At 51.7% G+C, this 20,483-nt stretch overlaps 1 protein-coding gene across 1 annotated transcript in view; it reads left to right on the forward strand.

Moving 5' to 3' along the window:
- The window catches only part of DNAH10 (dynein axonemal heavy chain 10), a 128,122-nt gene that overhangs the window by 90,597 nt on the left and 17,042 nt on the right, over positions 1–20,483 (forward strand). The window contains exons 52-59 of the mRNA XM_078061091.1: positions 2,401–2,572; positions 6,104–6,307; positions 6,949–7,029; positions 9,973–10,170; positions 10,690–10,851; positions 12,546–12,720; positions 18,510–18,691; positions 19,759–19,895. Of these exons, the coding sequence (XP_077917217.1) occupies positions 2,401–2,572; positions 6,104–6,307; positions 6,949–7,029; positions 9,973–10,170; positions 10,690–10,851; positions 12,546–12,720; positions 18,510–18,691; positions 19,759–19,895 (1,311 nt within the window). The remainder of the gene's footprint in view (positions 1–2,400; positions 2,573–6,103; positions 6,308–6,948; positions 7,030–9,972; positions 10,171–10,689; positions 10,852–12,545; positions 12,721–18,509; positions 18,692–19,758; positions 19,896–20,483) is intronic.

A 20,483-nucleotide genomic window follows, 5' to 3' on the forward strand; every position in this document is an offset into this window, starting at 1 on the left:
TTGGCCACTGTGAACGGCGCTGCTCTGAACGTTCACGTACAAGTCTGTGTGTCAACACGTGTTTTTGTGTCTCTTGGGTAGATACCTAGCGGTGGAATTGCCGGGCCATATGGCAGTTTCATGTTTAATCACTTGAGAAACTGCCAGATTGTTTTCCAAAGCGACCGTACCATTCTCCAGTCCCACCAGCACTGCGTTGGGGTTCCTGTTTCTCCACACCATTCTCAGAATCTTCCAGTGAGCTCCCGCCGTGCCCACTGGCAGTTCACTCCCGGGGGCCTCTCCAAGTGGAGATGTGTAACACGCAGGGAGGCTGAATTTTGGAGAAGAGTCGTCTCTACAATTCACTTGTTTGTTTTTGATTTCGTTGCTTATGCTTTAGTGTCATATCTAAAAAGTCATTCCCAAGACCCATGCATGACAATGTGGGGGTTTTTTTAAGCAAAGGTTAAATATGGGTGGTGAGGACAGTGGCATTATGTCCTTCATCTTGCTTGGTTTGTTCATTTAAATGCCTTAACAACCAATAGCAGCCACAACAAAGGATTATCCTGATTTATGCTACTGGTAATGCCCATTTTCCCCTGTTCTTGCCACCGCTGGATACTGTCATTCTGATATTTGCCAATATTATAGGTGAAATATAGTATAGTTTAAATAAGCATTTCTTTCTTCAAATTCATGGTGAAGTCTGAATATCTTTTTATATGCTCATTGGATATTTGTCTTTTCTCTTTTGTGAGCTGCCTTTTTATGCACTTATTGATTTGTGAAAACTCTTTATATAGAAGAGCAATCAGGGTTAGTTGAGTGAATCTAGCTTGCAGTATTTCACAAATATTGACCTTTTGTTTAAAACATTTCTAGAAAAGTGAAAAAACAAATTTGGTTGATTTATCTTTAAAATCTGATACAATGTGTGAGCAAGGGGCACCTGGGTGACTCAGTCGGTTGAGCATCTGACTCTTGGTCTCGGCTCAGGTGGTGATCTCAGGGTCGTGGGATCGAGCCCATGTAGGCTCTGTGCTCAGTGGGGTGTCTGCTTGGGATTCTCTCCCTCTCCGTCTCCCCCTGCTTGCTTTTTTTCTCTCTCTCAAATAAATAAATAAATCTTAAAAAAAAAAATGTGACCAAAATGTCATTGTTTTATAATTGTACCTTTTTCTAGACAAGTTGATTTTTTTCTGTTGATGGGTCTGGGTAAATCAGACATAACTTTCCTCTGAGGTAGTGGTTGTGCGTCTTGGCCTCGAGGAATGGCAGAGAGAGGGTGCCTGAGGGACCGAGGAGGAGGATGAAGGCGAGCTGGGCTGTCGCTGTGCCCTGCCCGGGAAGTGGAGGGGAGGCTGGAGGGGGGGGGCAGGATCCCAGCGAGCGGTTCATGCCAAGTGGAGTTAGGAACTGTGGTGGGGAAGCAGAGAAGCTGCACCCGGGGAGGACAGATGGGGTCTGCAGGTGTCAGATGGAACCGGAGACCAAATATTTGGCTGAACGTCGTCCGTGTTGCCTTGAGCGTGTGTGTGTGTGTGTGAGAGAGAGAGAGAATGTGAAGGTCTGTGCGACCACGTGAGTGTAAGTGTGGAAGTGCACCGAGTGCTGTGCAAGGACATGTGAGTGGAACAGAGGGTGCGTGTGCCCCCGTGCGTGGGTGTGAATTGGGGTCGAGGGGAGGCTGGGTACTGGGGACGTTCGAGTTCCTGTAAGTCTTCTGAGCTGTTTCGGAGCTGACGGTGGGCTGCTTGCAGTTAACACGTGTATGCCCCCTGGGGCCAAGGGAAATGAAGGGAAAAGAGGTGACTGAAATTTGTGTCCTTGTTTACATTTATGTCTATTTTGTGTGTAGTAAGATTTTTAAATTTAAGAATTTGAAATGGCTTCTTCCTTAGTTGCCCTACACATCTTCCCACAATCTCTCTCATTTTCGATGAACTCCGAACGAGACTGTGCCCACACGTGACGGTCGTGCTTGTGTGTGTGTGTGTGTGTGTTCCGTTTTTCCTTGGCCTTCGCGGCTTGGCCCATCCTCTGCTTCCTGCCCCCCCGCCCCGTCCCCGTTCCCGGCTGTCCCCCTGCCCTGTGACTCAAACGATTCGTTTAACGACCGAAGGTGTCCTTTTTTCAGCCGTACTCACGTGATCCCACCTGCACAGACCTGTGTCCCCCGCACACGCTGTCACGTCTACACGTGTGTGCACATAGCATATATCTGTCACCGCTCGTCTGACACAAAGGTATGTCCGAGTTTCCTTCGTCCTGCGTTTCCCACTCAGCAGCGTTTGTGAAGATGGCCCGGGGCGTCTGCTTTCGCTGTCACTCGTGTCCCCGAGACGGCTGCACAGCCTGCCCCTCTCCCCCCGCCGTTGGCTGGTGGTCTCACCCTGCTGTGCTCTTTGTCGGCAGGTGTTTGAGATCCTGCTGACCCGAGGCTACTCTGAGAACAACTTCCGGGAAGACCTGAAGAACCTTTACCTCAAACTCGGGACCGAGAACAAAATGATGATCTTCCTGTTCACGGACGCCCACGTGGCCGAGGAGGGCTTCCTGGAGCTCATCAACAACATGCTGACGTCAGGTGCTGGGGGGCTGCTCCCGCGAGGGGCGTGCTGGCTGGCTACAAGGGCAGGTGGAGGGGCCGCTCGGCGCACACCTGGTGGGTCACGTAGAGCAGGTTGGAGGTCACTCTCGGGGCAATGATGTGGCCTAGGCTTATGTTTTCACGGGTCCCTGCCCCGTGGGGTCTAGGCAAGAGGGAGGTGAGAATGGGAGAGGGTGGCCAGTGACCTGGGTCTGGACGGCGCCGGGCGGGGGCTGGGGGCGGTGGGAATGGAGAGAAGTGGGTGGATTCACGAGCTAGTTTGGAGGTGGAGCCAACAGGACTTGTACGGATTGGATGAGGGCAAGTAAGGGAGAGCGCACCCAGGAGGCTCCCAGTTTCTGGCCGGAGCGAGTGATGAGTGGTCCCATTGCTAGGAGGGGGAAGACCAGCTGGGGGCTTGTGCCGCTCAGGGTGTGTGGAGTGTGTTACACTTACAAGAAATCTAAACAGAACATCACAGAGTGTATTAGCTAGCACGCTAGGGCTGCTGTAACAAATGACCACGGAATGGGTGGTTGAAAACCACAAATATTTAGGGCGCCTGGTGGGCTCGGTCGGTGGAACGTGCAACTCTTGATCACAGGGTTGTGAGTTCGAGTCCCATGTTGGGGGTAGAGAGCACTTAAAAAAAATCTAAAACCACTAACATTTGTTGTCTCACAGTCTGGAGGTCCCACACCACGGTGTCGGCAGGGGTGGTTCCTTCTGGGACTCTGGGGGAGACTGTCCCAGGCCTCTCTCCAGCTTCTGCTCGTCTCTGTGATTCCTTGGCTTGTGACGCCTCGCCCGGGTTCTGCCTTCCCGCTCTCCCTGCGTGTGCATGTCTGTCTCCGCATCCACATTTCCCCTTTTTATAATAAGGACACCAGTTGTATTGGCTTAAGACCTACCTCAATGACCTCATTTTAACTTGATGACTTCCAAAAAGACCCTGTTTCCAAGTGAGGTCACATTTTGAGGTCCTGGGGACTTCAACATCTCTTTTTGGGGGCAACACAAACCCCTAGCAGATGGGTGGTTGGATTATAGGGGTCTGGCTCTCAGAATAGGGGCCCAGGGTGGAGATGTCAATTTTAGCATCACTGGCGTGTGGTTCCCCAAGCCTTGGGGATGGATGGAACCATCTGGGGGGAGAGTTCGAGAAATCAGGTGAGCCCAGGACTGGGTTCAGGGAGAAGAGGGGGAGTGAGCCAGAGGCTGAGGTGGTAGGAGGAGAACCTGGAGCGAGTTCCTCTATCTCTTGCAGAATACACGGCTATGATCTAATTACAGCAGAAGGACGTGAAGCATCATCAGCACAGGGGAAGAAGTACACGGGGGGGATGTCTGGGGAGCCAGGCACAGGCTTCCAGAACCCTCTTGCAGGGCAGTCACACAGGACACGTTTAAGTCCTCTCCCTCTGATTGTGACACCCCACGTGAAGTGTCGTCTCCCAGGGAAGCCCATTAGGGATCAGCACCCAGGGGGTTCACTGGGGGCTGGTCACGTAGGCACCTGCTGCCTGGCACCGACCAAGATTCCAGATTTCCAGAGGGGAAGCAGGTGGTCAGCATAGACCACACTGTTTGTAGGTGAGCCACTTGGATGGATGAACGGTGGTGGGAACCCTCCCCAAGTCCAAGTTCCCGGACGCCGGCCAGGGGCCAACAGGCCTTTGTAAGGAGTGCGGCCCCAGGCCTGCTGTGTCAGCTTCGTTCTGCACGGGAACCTATCAGATATTAAATAAGAATGTGTGGTACTAATTTGAAATGGCGTAGATATAGTTAAGACAACATTCCACCTAGCGAGAATCTGGCTGCTTTCTTGTCGTCAGGGGGCTCCCTCAGCACCTTCCCATTTACTTCATTATTCCAGAATTCTCATTAGGCCTGAACCGCTGTGTTGATTCCTGGCCTCTCCCACATCACGCTTTCTCGTTTGTCTCTGAAACCTGTCCCTTCCCTCGCGTCCCCTTTACCATCCATCAGAGCCAGACCCTCATCATGTCTGACCTTGACTCTTCACACACATCTCTACGTTGATCTACCTGCTTCCTCAAACCCTGCCATCCGAGCACGTCACCAGCTCCCTTTCTCGGACGCTTTCGGTGCTCTGGGTCTCCACAGACTGACTTCTATTTCTGCAGCCCGAGTTCCTCAGCCCTCCTTCTGTGCCGTCCTGCCTCTGCTTCTTGCCCACGCTGTTCGTCCTGCCTGCCACACTCTCTCTCTGCCGCTCTCTTTAGCGGCCTCCGTGGTTGCACATGATGGAAACTCAACTCCGATTGGCTTACATGAAATTAAAGAGAAATGGGGCAGTCAGTATTGATTCACAAAACTGAAAAAGTCCCGGGGCATGGTTGGCTTCAGGGGCTCGAAAGAGATCAGTTACTAATTCGTCTCTCCCCCGCCCTGTCTTGGCATTACCATTGTTCTCTTGTCTTTGCATTTTTGAATTTTCCCAAAGTAACTAAAAAACAAAACAACAACAACAACAAAAAACCCACAAATGGGTACTAGAAGCTCCAGGCTTGCATGCTCTTTGCTCAGCCTGGGTGAACGAGACTTTCTTTCCCAGATGTTGCGGCCGGAGTCCCCAGCAGGGCTCTGATCGGCCAGCTCGGATCACATGCCCACCTCTGAGCCCATCCCTTCGGCAGTCGGCGCAGGGGTTCTGACGGGGCAGACCACCCAAACCACAGGCAGGCATAGAATGGAGAAGTGATTCTCCTCCAGTCTAGTGCAAGTTCCCCGATTTTAGCTCCTGTGCGGCGCAGGGTCCCCCTCCCCTGAGAAGCCTCCTCCACGGCGGCAGCTTCAAGGCTCCTGAGCGCCCGGGGCGTCTGCAGTCCGGGCTACGCACAGGGCATTTAGCACACGCTTCCTTGGGTCGGCATCGGACTTTGCACATGTGGGTTTCAGGCTCGTGAACAGGCGGGGACGTGTCAGCCCCGTTTTCCGTATCTGTAAACCAGCCCCTTGCAGGGCTGGGGTGTATTTTCTGTGAAGGCTGAGAGTGTTCCGGGGGGCCTCACTTAACAGCCCCCCACACGGTCTAGGCTGTTTATTTTCTGAAGCCCTTACCCCCGGCAGCAGTTTCTCACTGATGACATCGGCGGCTCTCCTGGGCGTCACAGGCTGGTGGGCAGCGCCCTCGGCCTCTACCCGCTCCCTGCCATTAGCCCCAACACACCCATAAGCTGGGGCAACGAAACATGTCTCCGGACGTTGCCAATGTCTCTTAGGGGGCACACTTGTCCCTGGTTGGGTACCCCTGCTCTCACGCTCACGATCACCCTCCCAGGTAAGCGGGAAGCATTTATTCCTCCCATTTCGCCAATGAGGAGATTGAGGCTCAAAGGGATTGACCCACGGCATGTGAGCCTCAGGGCTCAGAGTCAGGGCCCAACCCTGCTCCTTGGCCTTGGCAGCCTCCGCTCCTCCAGGGACGCTGTGCTTCTGTCATTTCGGTGCCTAGAGAGATGATGACCCCGAGGCTGAAAAACCCAACGTGTCTCTGTTTTCCAGGTATCGTGCCGGCGCTTTTCCCAGAAGAGGAGAAGGAGACGATCCTCAGTCAGATCGGACCAGAAGCCCTGAAGCAAGGGACGGGCCTGGCCAAGGAGTCCGTGTGGCAATACTTCGTGAACAAGAGCGCAAACAACCTGCACATCGTCCTGGGCATGTCGCCGGTCGGGGACACCCTGAGGACCCGGTGCAGGAATTTCCCAGGTGCCCCTGAGCTGAGCATGCACAGCCATTCCCGCCCCCCCCACCGCCCCCCCCCCCCCGGCAGGGCGTTCCCGGCAAAGCACAACGTGGCATGGGCCCTGGGCTGGAATGTGGGCCCCGCTCTGCGCCTCACAATGGCCAGCAGGCTCTCGGGCTGGGCGCTGTCTTCCCCCCCCAGGAAGTGCTCCCAGGCCCCAGTGTGCGGCCGGCCCGGAGTGAGCTCTCTGCTCTCCTCTGTTTGGACCGTCCTGCCAGCCTCGCAGAAGGTGCAGTCCTAGACCTCTGGAGCAGAGGTTCTGAAGTGGGGGTGATTTTACTGGGCCCCTCTCAGGGACATCTGTCAATGCCTGGAGACCTTTTCACTTGTCGCATTGGGTGTGTCGGGGAGCGTGCTACCGGCGTCCAGCTGATAGAGGCCAGGGTGCTGCTGGACGTTCCACGCTGCTCAGACGGGCCTGCGCAGAGGACCATCCGGCCCAGTGTCAGTCCCGCTGAGGCTGAGAAACTCTGCTTTGGGTGAATTAGTCTTGGACACGCCTAGCTCTTTCACCAATGTGCTGGGTGCTGGAGAGCATGTCACCGTCCTTGAGCATCTCAAGGTTGCAGACTGAGCATCCCTTTCGTCTCTCCTTCTTCTCAAGGTCTTGTAAATAACACCGGTATCGACTGGTTCATGCCCTGGCCTTCTCAAGCCCTGCACGCGGTCGCTAAGTCATTTTTAGGTATGTGACCGCTAACGGGGGGGCCGCGTTGATGGTATAACAAAATAACTTGTTATTGCTTTTCTGACTTGGAATTTTGGTCCAGTAGATCCCTTCACCATTCACCCCCGTGGCCGTGAATGGTTGTGAAGTTTGTCAGTGTGTTTTTGGCTTATACTGTGTTTTAATCTAAAGATTTCAGGGGGCTGGGGGTGCCTAGGTGGCTCAGTCAGTTCAGCGTCTGACTTAATTTTGGCTCAGGTCATGATCTCAGGGTCCTGGGCTCTGAGCCCTGCATTGGGCTCCATGCTCAGCAGGGAGTCTGCTTGAGATTCTCTCTCTCCCTCTCCCCATCTCCCTGCTTGTGTGTGCTCTCTCTCTCTCTCTCAATAAATCTTTTTTTTTTTTTTTTTAAAGATTTTATTTATTCATTTGAGACACAGAGATAGAGAGCGAGCATGAGCAGGGAGATGGGCAGAGGCAGAGGGAGAAGCGGGCTCGGAGCCTGATGCGGGGCTCGATCCCAGGACTCTGGGATCATGACCTGAGCCGAAGGCAGCCGCTTAACCATCTGAGCCACCCAGGCGCCCCTAAATAAATAAATCTTTAAAAAATAAAGGGATTTCAGGGGACTTACAAGGACAATTTAAGATAAAATTGATCAGTTATCATCTGAAGCAGGGACTGACACATCATGGCCTTTGGGCCAAATGTGGCCCACGGCTTGTTTTGGTAAACAAAGTGTGATTGGGGCACTGACTCATTTGTCAACGAACATGATGTCTATGGCTGCTTTTAAACTTCAGACTGCAGGGTTGAGGAATTATAGCAGAGACCATAAGGCCCACGAGGGCCGAATATTTACTGTTTAGCTCTTTACAGTAAAAGTGTGCCTGATCCCTGACTCAAAGGATGCCCAAAGGACCTTTTAGTAGGCCGATTGATTATCAGTCAGCGCTGAATTTGCTCAGAAGTTTCAAACACTTAAGTCCTTGGTTATTAATTTTAATCTTCGAAATAAGAAAGGAAGTTCTTCATCTTTAGGGAAAAGCTTCCGTTATCTTTAGGGAAAAGCTTTCTTTATCTGGACCTAACTTGAGCAGATTCACGGCAAATGACACTGGGTGGCCTTGTCAATAGTTTCTACCTTCTACATATGTGTTCAGTAAATAAATCATTTGTCCCTTTACACAGGGAGCACTCATAATTTGAATCAACATGCAGGGGCTGAGAAAATGGCTCTGTACTGACGACATAGCTCGGGCATCAGCAGACTTTTTCTGTAAAGGACCAGATGGTAAATATTTTCGGCCTCGTGGGTCATGCAGGCTCGGTTGCAACTACTCATGTCTGCCACTGAATCACGAAGGCAGCCGCGGATAGTACGTACGTGAGCCTGCGTGGCTGTATTCCCATCAAACTGTCTACAAAACTAGGCGGCGGGACGCATGTGTCCTGCGTGGTCACCCGATACAGCTGTGCCTCAGCTTCTGTAGGCATGCGAGCCATTCCCGTGTGTTAGCAGCACTGGGGTTTGCTTTCAGTATTCAGTGGCTCCGCGTCATAAACAACACCACGCCGAATTCGCTTAGAATTTTTTTTATTTTTTTATTTTTTTATTTTTAAAGATTTTATTTATTTATTTGACAGAGAGAGACACAGAGAGAGAGGGAACACAAGCAGGGGGAGGGGGGAGGGAGAAGCAGGCTTCCTGCAGAGCAGGGAGCCCGATGTGGGGCTCGATCCCAGGACCCTGAGATCATGACCTGAGCCAAAGGCAGACGCTTAACGACTGAGCCACCCAGGTGCCCCTAGAATTTTTTTTTTTTTTTTCTTGGAACAGATTCCCTGGCTTTGGGCTAACTGTGCCCCAAAGTATGGATATTTGCACTGTGGGCTGTGGAGTGCTGGCCCCTTGTATAATTTAAGATCAAACCCGCAGCATCCGGCTGAATGGTTACTTTTGGTCAATCTTCTCTTCCTTCATTTTAGTTGAAGGCACATTCCGTGTTGAGTGAGTGTGTTGTGCCGTCTGTTAGGTGGTCCAACAGATGTGATCTGAGCACTGGAAGCGATGATTGATTGTTTCAACAGATGTAGAGGAAGGCCCACTTTGTGCCCACTGTGTGCTGGGCACAGGGGATCCAGCAGGGACACTGGGTGCGTTTCCCTCCTGAAACCCCGAGCCCCCTCCACGGACACTGGCACAGCCAGCCCCGGAGACAGACCTTCTACCCGCAGGGAAAGAGGACTTGCCAGAGCATGGATCGGTCCCGTGGCCCAGAAGAGCCACCAACCAAGTGATAGCTGCTTTTTTCCTTTCTCTGTTAAACATTTTTCTAGCACCTTTTTCTTGTGCTAAAACATCTATAACATAAAATTTGCCATTTTAGCCATTTTTAGGAGTCGAGCTCGTGGCATTAAGCACATTCACATTCTTGTGGAGCCGCCGCCACCATCCAGCTCCAGACCTCCTTCCATCTGGTAAAACCGAAACTGTCCCCATGAAACACGAACTTCCCGTACCCCCCGCCCCAACCCCCCACCCCGTAACCTCTCATCTACTTTCTGTCTTTGAATTTGCCTATTCTAGAGACTTCATACGAAGTCAAATCATGTAACATTTGTCCTTTCGTGCCTGGCTTCTTGTACTCAGCATGTTCTTGAGCTTCATCCGTGTTGTGTCACGGGGCAGAGTTTCCTTTCTTCCATCGAGTGGATGGACCGCATTCTGTTTATCCGGGCATCTGTTGACGGACACTGGGTCCCTTCTGCTTTTGGCTGTCGTGAGCAGCACAGCTATGAGCATTGGCCTGCAAGAGTCTGCCTGACGTTTTCAGGTCTTTTTGGGTCCATTCCTCGGAGCGGAATTGCTGGGTCATACAGGAATCCCGTGTTTAACTCTTTGGGAAGCTGCTCTTTCCCATCATCTCAGAGGCATTTTTCCCATTCTTTTCTCTTCAGGGACCAATCCAATGATCCCGGTGGAAAACACAGATAGTGTGGTGGAGCACGTTGTTTTGGTCCATAATTCCGTGGGTGAATTCAGCAAACAATTTCTACAGAAATTGAGGCGTAGCAACTATGTAACCCCCAAAAACTACCTGGACTTTATTAACACGTATTCAAAACTGCTGGATGAGAAAACTCAGTATAACATAGGTAAGACGGGGGGACGGGGTAGGGAACGAGAGAGGATCCAAGTGCTGACCTTGTCTTTGAGCAGGTGCTTTATTAGCAAGCGCAGGTGTACTCAGGATTGAGACCAAGTACAGCACATTCTGGATTTTACTTCTTAGAGCGATTCTTCTGGATGGGAGAGGCCTGGCATGCTCGTATTTTTATTTGTCAGTGTTGGGTCATGCCCTTTGGAGCTCTGCATTTTCACTGCCTAGAGATAGGGTCTGATGGCCACAACGTGCTCTGTCGGGAAATGCTTTTGAAAAAATGCTCTGGCTGTTGGCCAAGTGAAACGCTGTTTTCAGAAATACATTTATTTCGGCCGATGCGGTCCCAGCATGGTGGTAGAGGTGCTGAATGGTGCCTGACGTCTCATGAAGATGACTTTTTCGGTTGAGCCCCAGTGGGACGGATCACAGTGAGACCCCTGGAATGCCTGCCCTGGGCGTGTGGGGAACAGCACCCACCCTCGTGACGAACACAGCTTCTCTCTTTCCGTAGCTCAGTGCAGGCGTCTGGAGGGGGGGCTGGACAAGCTGAAGGAGGCCGCCATCCAGCTGGATGAGCTGAACCGGAAGCTCGCTGTGCAGAGGGTCGTGCTGGCGGAGAAGTCGGCCGCCTGCGAGGCCCTGCTGGAGGAGATCGCCACCAACACGGCCACAGGTGAGCGTGGGGCCGGTTCGGGGGGCAGGGGCTCCCCTGGACAGCACAGGGCTCCCCTGGGGGACATCCCCGAGAAGCCGCTTGTCAGCCTGCCGTTTTTCTCCTGAGCATGACGTGGGGCTTCTTGGGTCCCTCCAGTGGGTTCCCCGCTGCGCTGAGCTCACCTGCAGTCACTCCAGCCCTCCTCCGACGTGGCTCCGCTCCACGTCCACCTCCTCTGTGATACTTGCCCCGCGGACCCCTCTTCTCGGCACCCCGACAGTGCTGACGGTCTCCGCTCTGCTTCTCAGTTCTGACGGTTTCACGGTTGTGACCTCGCTTCCTTCTTCCCATGTGCTTGTCTTCCTGCTGCTCCAGCCAGAATCCCTCCCGGGCCAGGATCCTTCAGAGCGTCAGGGCCCGTACATGCTTTCACCGTACAGATGCTCCGTCAACACTTGCTTGTTGACTATGGACAGGACTCCCTAGAGGACGCTGCATTGGAAAATCCGAGGGCATCCAGCATCCGTTTAGCAAGTGCCCGCTGTCTGGGTTCCCTGGGGCCATTTGCTGAAGCAGAGCCGCAGGAACTTTAGCAGGGCCCCCGGGCACGCAGGATGGTGATGCACCAAACTGGTTACGAGCATGGCTGTGATGCTCCAGTCCTTGGGCTCCTGTCCCACCTGGGTGCCCGCGGACAAGGGACAGTATATTTGTTTCCTGGAGCTGCCCAAACAAATGACCACAGCTGGGGGGCTTCAAACAACAGAAGTTTACTCTCTCACCATTCTGGAGACCAGAGTCTGAAGTCAAGGTGTCAGCAGGGTCGTGCTCCCTCCAAAGGCTCTAGGGGAGGATCCCTCCTTGCCTCTTCCAGCCTCTGGCATTTGCTGGCAGTCCTTGGCTTTTAGGTTCCTCTCAGTGTCTGGTGCCAATGGTGCATTACCTTCTTCCCTCTATGTCTCTGTGTCCTCACGTGGCCTTCTTATAAGGACGTAAGCCATTGGATTTAGGACCCGCCCTAACCCAGTATGACCTCACGAACTCATTAGATGTCCAAAGACCCTCTTTCCAAATAAGGTCACATTCTGAGGTTGTGGGTAGACGCGGATTGTGGGGAACACTAGTCAAGCCAGTACACCTACTGTGAGCTGAGCTCTGTGCTAAGCACTGGGGTTACAGCCCGTGGGGAGATGCCTACATTCTAGTGACTGGAACCAATCAATGAGCCAATAATTAGGTGAAATGCTAGATTTCCATCAGTGTCATGAAGCAAATAGAGCAATGAGGTCCAGGGTGACAGAAGGGGCAGGCCACCTTAGGAGGGGTGGCTTTCCAGCAGGGCCTGAACAAACCTAGGAGATGGTGATGAGAAGCAGAGAGCTCTCAGTGAGCCAGAAAGACAGGAAGGGCAGCCTTGGTGTCCTCAGCTCACACTGGCCAAGCGGGGTTGGGGGCTGTCCAGTGGATGGAGTGGTGGGACTTGGGTGGGCCAGTCAGAGTGAGAGTAGCAGTCCTGGGGTTGGAGACCCCGTGCCCGGTGAGGACTTCTGTTCTAGCAGGAACACCCAAGGCCGCCCTATTGGCCCGAGCTCGTTAGATCCCCCTGACAGCCCAGCACCCACCTTGGAGGGCTCTCTGCTGCTTTGTGTCAGTGGTCCTGGTCTCTCCCCTCCACGCCCAGAAGCTTCACTGACCTGCCCCTCCCCCCACAGCCGAGGAAAAGAAGAAGCTCGCAGAAGAAAAAGCCATGGAGATAGAAGAACAAAACAAGATCATCGCAGTGGAGAAGGCTGAGGCCGAGATGGCCCTCGCTGAGGTCATGCCCATCCTAGAGGCCGCCAAGCTGGAGCTGCAGAAGCTGGACAAATCGGACGTGACCGAGATCAGGTAACCGATGGCGGTCTCCACGTGTGCATGGCCGCCCACGGCACTCCTCAGAACAATTACATCCTGGCAGTTAGACGCGGAGCTACGTCATGTGCCGGCCACTGGGCTGAGCGCTGTCCAAGGCGGGTTCTCTCATTCCTGTTATGATCCTCATTTGCGATGAGGAAGGTGGGGCCCAGGGCGGTGAGGTGGCTCGCCCCAGGTCCCCCCCAGCCAGGAGGTAGCAGGGCCTGTTGACTTTGGGCCCAGGCTGTCTCACAGAGGGGACTGAGTTCCACAGCTTAGTAAGCCAGTGTTCCCCACAGGAAACCCCACATCAGTGTCTGCCCTAAACCGCAGTAGGGCACCCGAAGCAGGGGGCCAGCACCCTGCTGAAAATAGTGTGACAGATGTGCCACGAGCTGCGAGTGGAGAGGGGGTGCTCTGGGGGCGGGGAGAGTGGCTCCTTGCTGTGGCTCCCAGGCATTTGGCAAACAATCTATAAAATGACTGCATCTGCCACAACCAGAGGACTTCCAGGAAAAGGGCCTGGTGTGGAGCCGGCGGGGGAGCTTTCTCCCCGTGTTGTGTGGTCTGACCCTGGGGCGCCGTTAATGGATCTCACTGGTAAATTTAGCACCAAGACAGAAGCCAGGAAGGAGCGCTGCCGTCTGCCTAGCTCCCCCCACTCCTCCCCCCTGTGACCCTCAGCCCCTCAGCTCTCCCTGTCACATCCTCATTGTCAGAAGGGGTTTGGTCCTTCTGGCCCCACAGTCCGGTCTCGTGAGAGAGAGACTCCTGTTTCCAGGTCAGTGGATGACTTTCCATCTTGGGCTCCCGGCAGAACGAGGCTTGTTCTCTGTGCTTCTCGCTCTTCCTAAGGGCTGAGCAGCCTGCCTTTGTTACGGCTGCGCCCTTGTTGTTCGCTCATTAGTGAAACATGGGGATTTGAACTGAATGTCCAGCTCGTTCCAGGGCAGGGGACCCAAGCAGTTCTTGGGAGGTCATCTGCAGATGCCGCTGCTGTTGGCAAGAAGTCGTTCTTTCAGTTTTGCGAAGCGTGGTTGAATGAAGGTGTAAGGATGGACGTTTTCAAGTCACAACCGTACGTGTCAGACATTCAGACCGTGGTGCCGGCACAAAGCAGACATGCATAGCGAGCTGTGCCGTAGGACAGACCATCGGCAAACACGGTTTAAAGCGAGATAGCCAGTCACCAGTTACACAAATTTTGGGCACCATTCCCAGTTCAGCAGCATAAGAATACTGTAAGAGCAGAGAGCTGGGGAGGAGTTTTGAAGGGGATTTATTTGGAGAGAAGGGGGTGTGAGTCCCCCCATCAACCCAAGGGGGGAGGGGCGAGATGGGGCTTCTGCAGAACTAGAGAGCTCGCTGTGTGTCCCCCACAGTGAGCGAGGGTTGCCTGCGTCATGCTTGAGACAGGTGTGAGACGGGGGCTCAGCTCATTCCTGAGAAAGTGGAAATGGCCTATGACCTAAAAGAAATAATTTTAAAAATGTGATTATTGGAGTAGATTATATGTTCATCCATGGCTCTGCCTCTTATGGGCTGTGTGACCTTTGGCAAGTCCCCTAACCTCTCTGTGCTGCAGTTTCTTCATTTGTGACATGTGGATGATGATAACTGTCCCCATGGCATCAGGGCTGTTGGGAGGATGGACTGAACTATTACATGAAGAGCTCTCAGGACTGGGTTGATCATGAAGTCGGTGCCAAGTGAGCATGAGCTAGGATCATGGCTCCGACATAAAAATGACATGTGAAAGCCCCTCCCACCTGCCCCGTCAGCTCAGTTCCCCTTCCCCCACACAACAGATACCCACTGCCGTTTAGTTCTCACATATCCCCCTGGAGTTTTTATGTTCAAGGCAACCACATATACACGCGCCTCTTCAGTTCCTGACTGTAGATCCTGAAGGTTTGTAGTAGAACAAGGGATACCTGAGTGTTCTTTTTTCCTCCTTTTTTTTGGTGTGTAAATTGTCTTATACTGTACACATTTTCCTATATCTTGGCTGCTCCGGTGAACAATGCGTTTTGGAGATTTGTTGCATGTTGCTGTATGATGAACTTCCCCATTGCCCTGTAAGGCTGTGCCATCGTCTACTTAACCAGCCCCAACTTATGAATCTTGAGCTTGTTGCCAGTCTTTTGCCTTTACATACTGCGTGACGAAGAACAACCTGGACCATACTTCATTGTGCAGCTGGGCAAGTCCCCTGGAAGGATACATTTCCAGAAGTGGAATTGCCGAGTCCAAGGGTGTGTGCATTTATAATGTCTCTAGCTGCTGTTTAATGCTGTCCCTGGGGGAGGAACAAATTTACACGCTGCTGACAATCCACGCGAGTGCCTGCTTTTTCGTAGCCTTGCCAATAGAGAGCATTATTACACATTTGAATTTTTGCTCGTTTTGTAGATGAAAAATGGTATTTATGTAGTCTTAATGTGCATTTCCCTTATTGCAAGTGAGGTTGGCCTTTTCTTCATATGTGAAAAATGTGTGTAAGGGTCGTGTGTATTTCCTTTTCTGTGAACTGGTCATATGCTTTGCCCATTTATCTGTTAAATTGTTATTGTTGGTTTTTTTTTCTTATGCATTTCCAGTGGATTTTTATGTGATGGGGAGATCAGTTTTTTAACCATGTGAGTTGCAGATATTTTCCCCAGTGGTTCATTGGCCATTTGAGTTTGCTTGTGAGGTTTGTGTTTGCTGTGTATAAGATTTTTGTTTTTATATGGCAGACTTTAGCAATATTTTATTTTGTGGCTTTTGGATATTATGTCATATTTAAATGGCCTTAAAACTGCAAGATTGTAAAACAGTTTCCCCATGATTTCTTCCCGTACTTTTACAGTTTAATTCTGTACAGTTAAATATTTGATCTTTTGGGTTTTCCTGGGGTTCAGTGTGAGTTTGGATCCAATTTTATTTTTTCCAGATGACTATAATCTGGCTTCTTTTAGGTTGTTTGGATGTTAAGTGTGGTGAGCTGGCACTGATATCTTGACGATTTCATAATCCTTTGATTCTTTAAATAGCACTTTGTTTCTGTAATGCTCAGTCCTCTTTGTAGAAATCATCAGATGTTAAGGTGGGAAGATTAGGAGTCATAAAGATCAGAAGTGGATGATCCTCTATAGTATAAAAGGCTCTCTTTGTTACTGGCTTGCAATTTGACTTTTCTTCCTTCCATTCACTGGGTAGTCTCCGGGTGCCCAGCACCCACGCATCCTGTCTGGCCCTGGGGCTGAGCAGCAATGAGCCAGGCAGGCAAGGCCTTCACTGCATTCAGCTGACACTCTCAGGAAGGCACGGGCATTCATGCAGGAATCCCACATGTACAGTAACATCACCCAAGAAGTTCGGATGGGAAGGTCTTTGCTGCCATGACTGTGGATAATGGGGGAACCTCACCTAGTCTGGGGGTAGGTAGTCGGGGAAGGTATTCCCCAGGAAGTGACATTTACTTTTTTAAAGGTTTATTTGAGAGGTGGGGGAGGGGCAGAGGCAGAGGGAGAGAGAAACCCAAGCTGACTCCACACTGAGTGTGGAGACCAGCGTGAGGCTCTCTCCCACCACCCTGAGATCACGACCTGAGCCAAAACCAAGAATTGGATGCTTAACTGACTGCACCACCCAGACGCATCCTCCACCCCCTGGAAGTGACATTTAAACTGAGATGTGACCAGAGAGTAGGGATCCACCAGCTGTAGGATAGAGGCTAGAGGGAGACCCTCCCTGAGGCTGGAAGGAGCTTGGGCCAAGGGAAAAGCAGAGACAGTCGGAGTGTCTGGGTTATTAGAGTGAGGAAGGTAGGGAGCAGGGCTTGTGATGATTCTTCCCCTCCAGGGAGGGCAGCATATCATCATCATCACCATCTCTCTCTCTCTCACCTGAGTTTCTTTTGTAATAGGAGAAAGGGAATGAAACAAAAATGTTTCTTTTTCCCAGACTGACAACCTCAGGATTTCCTAACACCTCAGTCGTCCTGGGTTATGACAGCGATGTGTTCTGTATAACGAACGTGGTTCCAGGTCCTAGTTTGTAAGCTGATAGCAGAGAACTTCACTTTCATAGACTCACAGGGTTTTGGAGCGGGAAGGTCTGGTTCTGCCTCCCCGTTTTACTCGTGGGAAATTTGAGAACCCTGGATAGTTTATAACTTGCCCGTGGGCTCAGGACCCTTCACTGAGGCTGCGGTTCTTTCTGCCTTATATCTGAAAACATGTCACTGATTCTTTCCTCCTCTGATTATTCAACGGTCAGTGGCCTGGGCCTGAAGGAAACCTTTTAAAAAAAAACAGTTGACAGGATGGTCGGCTTTCGTAAACGCCCAATGCCGGTGTAATTGAACCTTTCCCTGGTGACTCAGGACCATTGCTTTAATCATTGGTCTTTGTGCTGGAGTCATTGCCCTGGCTTGTCCTTATACCGCGTGGCTCCTTCTCTCCTCTCTTGTCCGCAGGCGAGTGGGTGGGGGTCCTGGGGCCAGGATGGCTGGGGCGTTTGCCCAGTCGAGACAGTGTCCATACTGCCGTGCTGGTCGGGTTGTTCTCGCTCTCTCGCCCCTCCCACCCCCCCGCCCCCTGCCCTCCTGCTCGCCTCTGGGTTGCTCTGGCCTCCTGCTGGAATGGCTGGGCTCCCACCTCACTCCCCGCTAGGCTGCCCTATGCCCCTCAGGGGCCGCTGTCATCTCTCCCTCTTCTCTCTTTTCCTTCCTTCCCTTCACCTCTTCTTCATCGTGTTCCTGCTGCTTCTGGCTCTCTTCGTGGGTCTGGTGTCTGCAGGCCTCACGTGGCTTTTAGAGACTTTGTGCAGCAACAGGCGGCCAAGCACCCCCTGTCCCCTGGGTATAGTTAATGTGCCACCCGTTCCTTCTCGTGCGTGTCCCGGTGCTGTTGTGCGGACTCCCATCCCCTGGGGTCTCAGTGCCCTGGAGGGTGAGGGCACCGGACATCCGAGTGTTGGGAGCAGCAGAGTGACGGTGCGGTCTCCTCGAAGACAAAGGAAACGGTTAAGGGGTGACATAGCCTTGAAGGAGCCCAGGGTGTGGGGACCCCGGACCCCATAGGCTGTGTGAACACAGGCAGGCCATCCAAACACTCTGAGCCCCATCTCTTCATCCAGTAAACGGAAAATAGGACGATGATGAAGAGGAGGAGGAGGATGGCAGTATGCGAGTGGCAGCATGGCGGAGTCTGAGGAACCACCCCAAGGTGTAATTAGAAACACAGATTCTCAGGCTCCACCCTGACCTACTGACTCAGATGCTTGGGGTGGCCTGGGTTTGCATTTTAATGATACCTGCCCCCACGATTCTGATGCCAGTTGCGTTCCAGGAGCCCGATCTGGCCCCTGATGGCTGAGACCAGTCCTAGCCCTGGGAGAAGCCCACTGGAGGAGCCCAACTCCATGTTGGGATATGGCTTCCTTTGCCTCCATGCAGTGTCACCTCTAAGAAATGACTCTGGGTTGGGGCACCTGGGTGGCTCAGTCGGTTCAGCAGCTGCCTTTGGCTTGGGTCATGATCCTAGGGTCCTGGGATCGAGCCCCGCATCGGGCTCCCTGCTCGGTGGAGAGTCTGCTTCTCCCTCTCCCTCTGCCTGCCTCTCTGCCTACTTGTGCTCTCTCTCTATCTCTCTGTCAAATAAATAAATAAAATCTTAAAAAAAAAAAAATGACTCTGGGTTGAGCCATTTTTTCTGGAACTTTCTCTAAACTCTCATTTAGGCTAGATCCTGGCCACATCCTGGGTCTGATTCACACGTGTTTCTGTTTCTCACCAGGTCATTCGCTAAGCCCCCCAAACAGGTGCAGACGGTGTGTGAGTGCATCCTCATCATGAAAGGGTACAAAGAACTCAACTGGAAAACTGCCAAGGGCATGATGTCTGACCCAAATTTCCTGAGGTCTCTGATGGAGATTGATTTTGATTCAATCACCCCGAGCCAGGTGAAAAATATCAGAGGTGCGTACAGACAGATGCAGGAATAGCCAAGGTTGATCTCAGTTTGGCAACTCAGGCTTTGAGAGCAGGGATGGAGAGCACACAGGGGGCTTGTCACAGGCCGACCTTCCTGTTGTGGTCAGTTGTCACTGTGGCCCTTTGGATAGAATAGGCCAAATGATCATTCCCAGAGGAAGAATAGGAAGATGGAGGCACTGTTGTGTGAAACGGAAAGGCTGGGTGCTAGATGGGCAGTAGAAGCCCATGCCCTCTGAACGTTCGACAGCAATCACTCTGGTGTTTCCCCTTAGGATATAGGACCTTCTTATGGAACCCGGCCTGGACTTAGGTCTTCTGTCCATCTTGTCCATCAGGCATGGTGGTGCAAGAGGTGGTCTAACCGTGACTTCTCCCCTTGCACCTTTTGCCAGTATAAAGTCTTCTATAGGTCCCTGGGAGATAGGTGAGGAGGGGCTGGCACCACCGACAGCCAGCCTCCCCATCTTCAATTATAGAATGCCGGCATTCCCTTTGAGCCTGATGCCTGACCTGCCTAGATGCTTAGCCAGTGGGAATGAGGTTTTAGTCTTTGCCAAAGGCCATTCAAGTTCATAGTGTCACTGTTTTCCTTCATGTTTTGTTCAAAACGTTATTATCAAATGCTCTTTCTCAGCCACTCAGAAAAAACTAAATGAAACACAAAGGATAACAACAACTGCAAAAACCTAAGGACCTCTCTTTACCTGAATATTGACTGGATGGGTTTCCATTCATGTGAAATTCCTCCTGGGGTGAGGGTGCGGGTAGAGGTGATGGTGACCCATCATGGCCTATGAATTCCAGCTAGCTACCTGCTCTGAGCCACTTTGGTGCACAGTTGAGGGTCCCCACGGACACCCTGGACACAGAGGTGCCTGGATCATAGGATGTCCTGGGTGGCAGTAACCTGTGTCCCTCACTCACATCTTAAGCATCCACCTACATAAAACTCATTTAGTGACACTTGTCCATCGGCAATTTATTTCCCATTTTGTTTTCCCAAGATGAAGCTTGTCAATCATCAAAATCATTCCATCTTTCACCCCTAGGCCTCTTAAAGACTCTCAATACCACAACTGAAGAAATGGAAGCTGTGAGCAAAGCAGGCTTGGGGATGCTGAAGTTTGTTGAAGCTGTGATGGGCTACTGTGACGTTTTTAGAGAAATCAAGCCCAAAAGAGAAAAGGTATTGTCCATCTGTAAGACCTAAACAGAGCTGCCAAGGGAGCAATCTGGAGTCGGAATGAGTATGTCCACAGCTTTGATGGACAAATGTGAGCAAGGTTCCGATTTTCCATCACATAAACATTTCCCCCTCTACCACTGCTAATACATGATAACCCTGAATTATATCACTCTCATCTAGACAGTGTGAATGAACTGACAGAACCAAAGTCTGGAAGATTTTCAAATTTTATGTGGAAAGAGTAGGATAAATGGGTAAAAATCATCCTCTATAACTCAAGCAGGCTTCTTTGCCTCGGTGCTACTGACATTTGGGGCTGGACCATTCTCTGTAGGATGTGTAATAGCATCCCTGGCCTCCACCCACTGGATGCCATTGTCCCTACCCCCAAGATTTGACAACCAAAATGTCTCCAGACATTGCCATCTGTCCTGGGGGGGGGGCCAATATCGGCCCCAGCTGAGAACCACTGGGTCAGAGTAACCTGTAGAACACACAATACAAAGAGAGTTATTAGGCTGATTTGATCATTTTGAGACCTATTTTGACACTGCTTTATCACTCAGAATTTTGTTACTCAGAAAACTC

Source organism: Halichoerus grypus, chromosome 13, assembly GCF_964656455.1.
Source record: "Halichoerus grypus chromosome 13, mHalGry1.hap1.1, whole genome shotgun sequence".
Taxonomy (NCBI): domain Eukaryota; kingdom Metazoa; phylum Chordata; class Mammalia; order Carnivora; family Phocidae; genus Halichoerus; species Halichoerus grypus.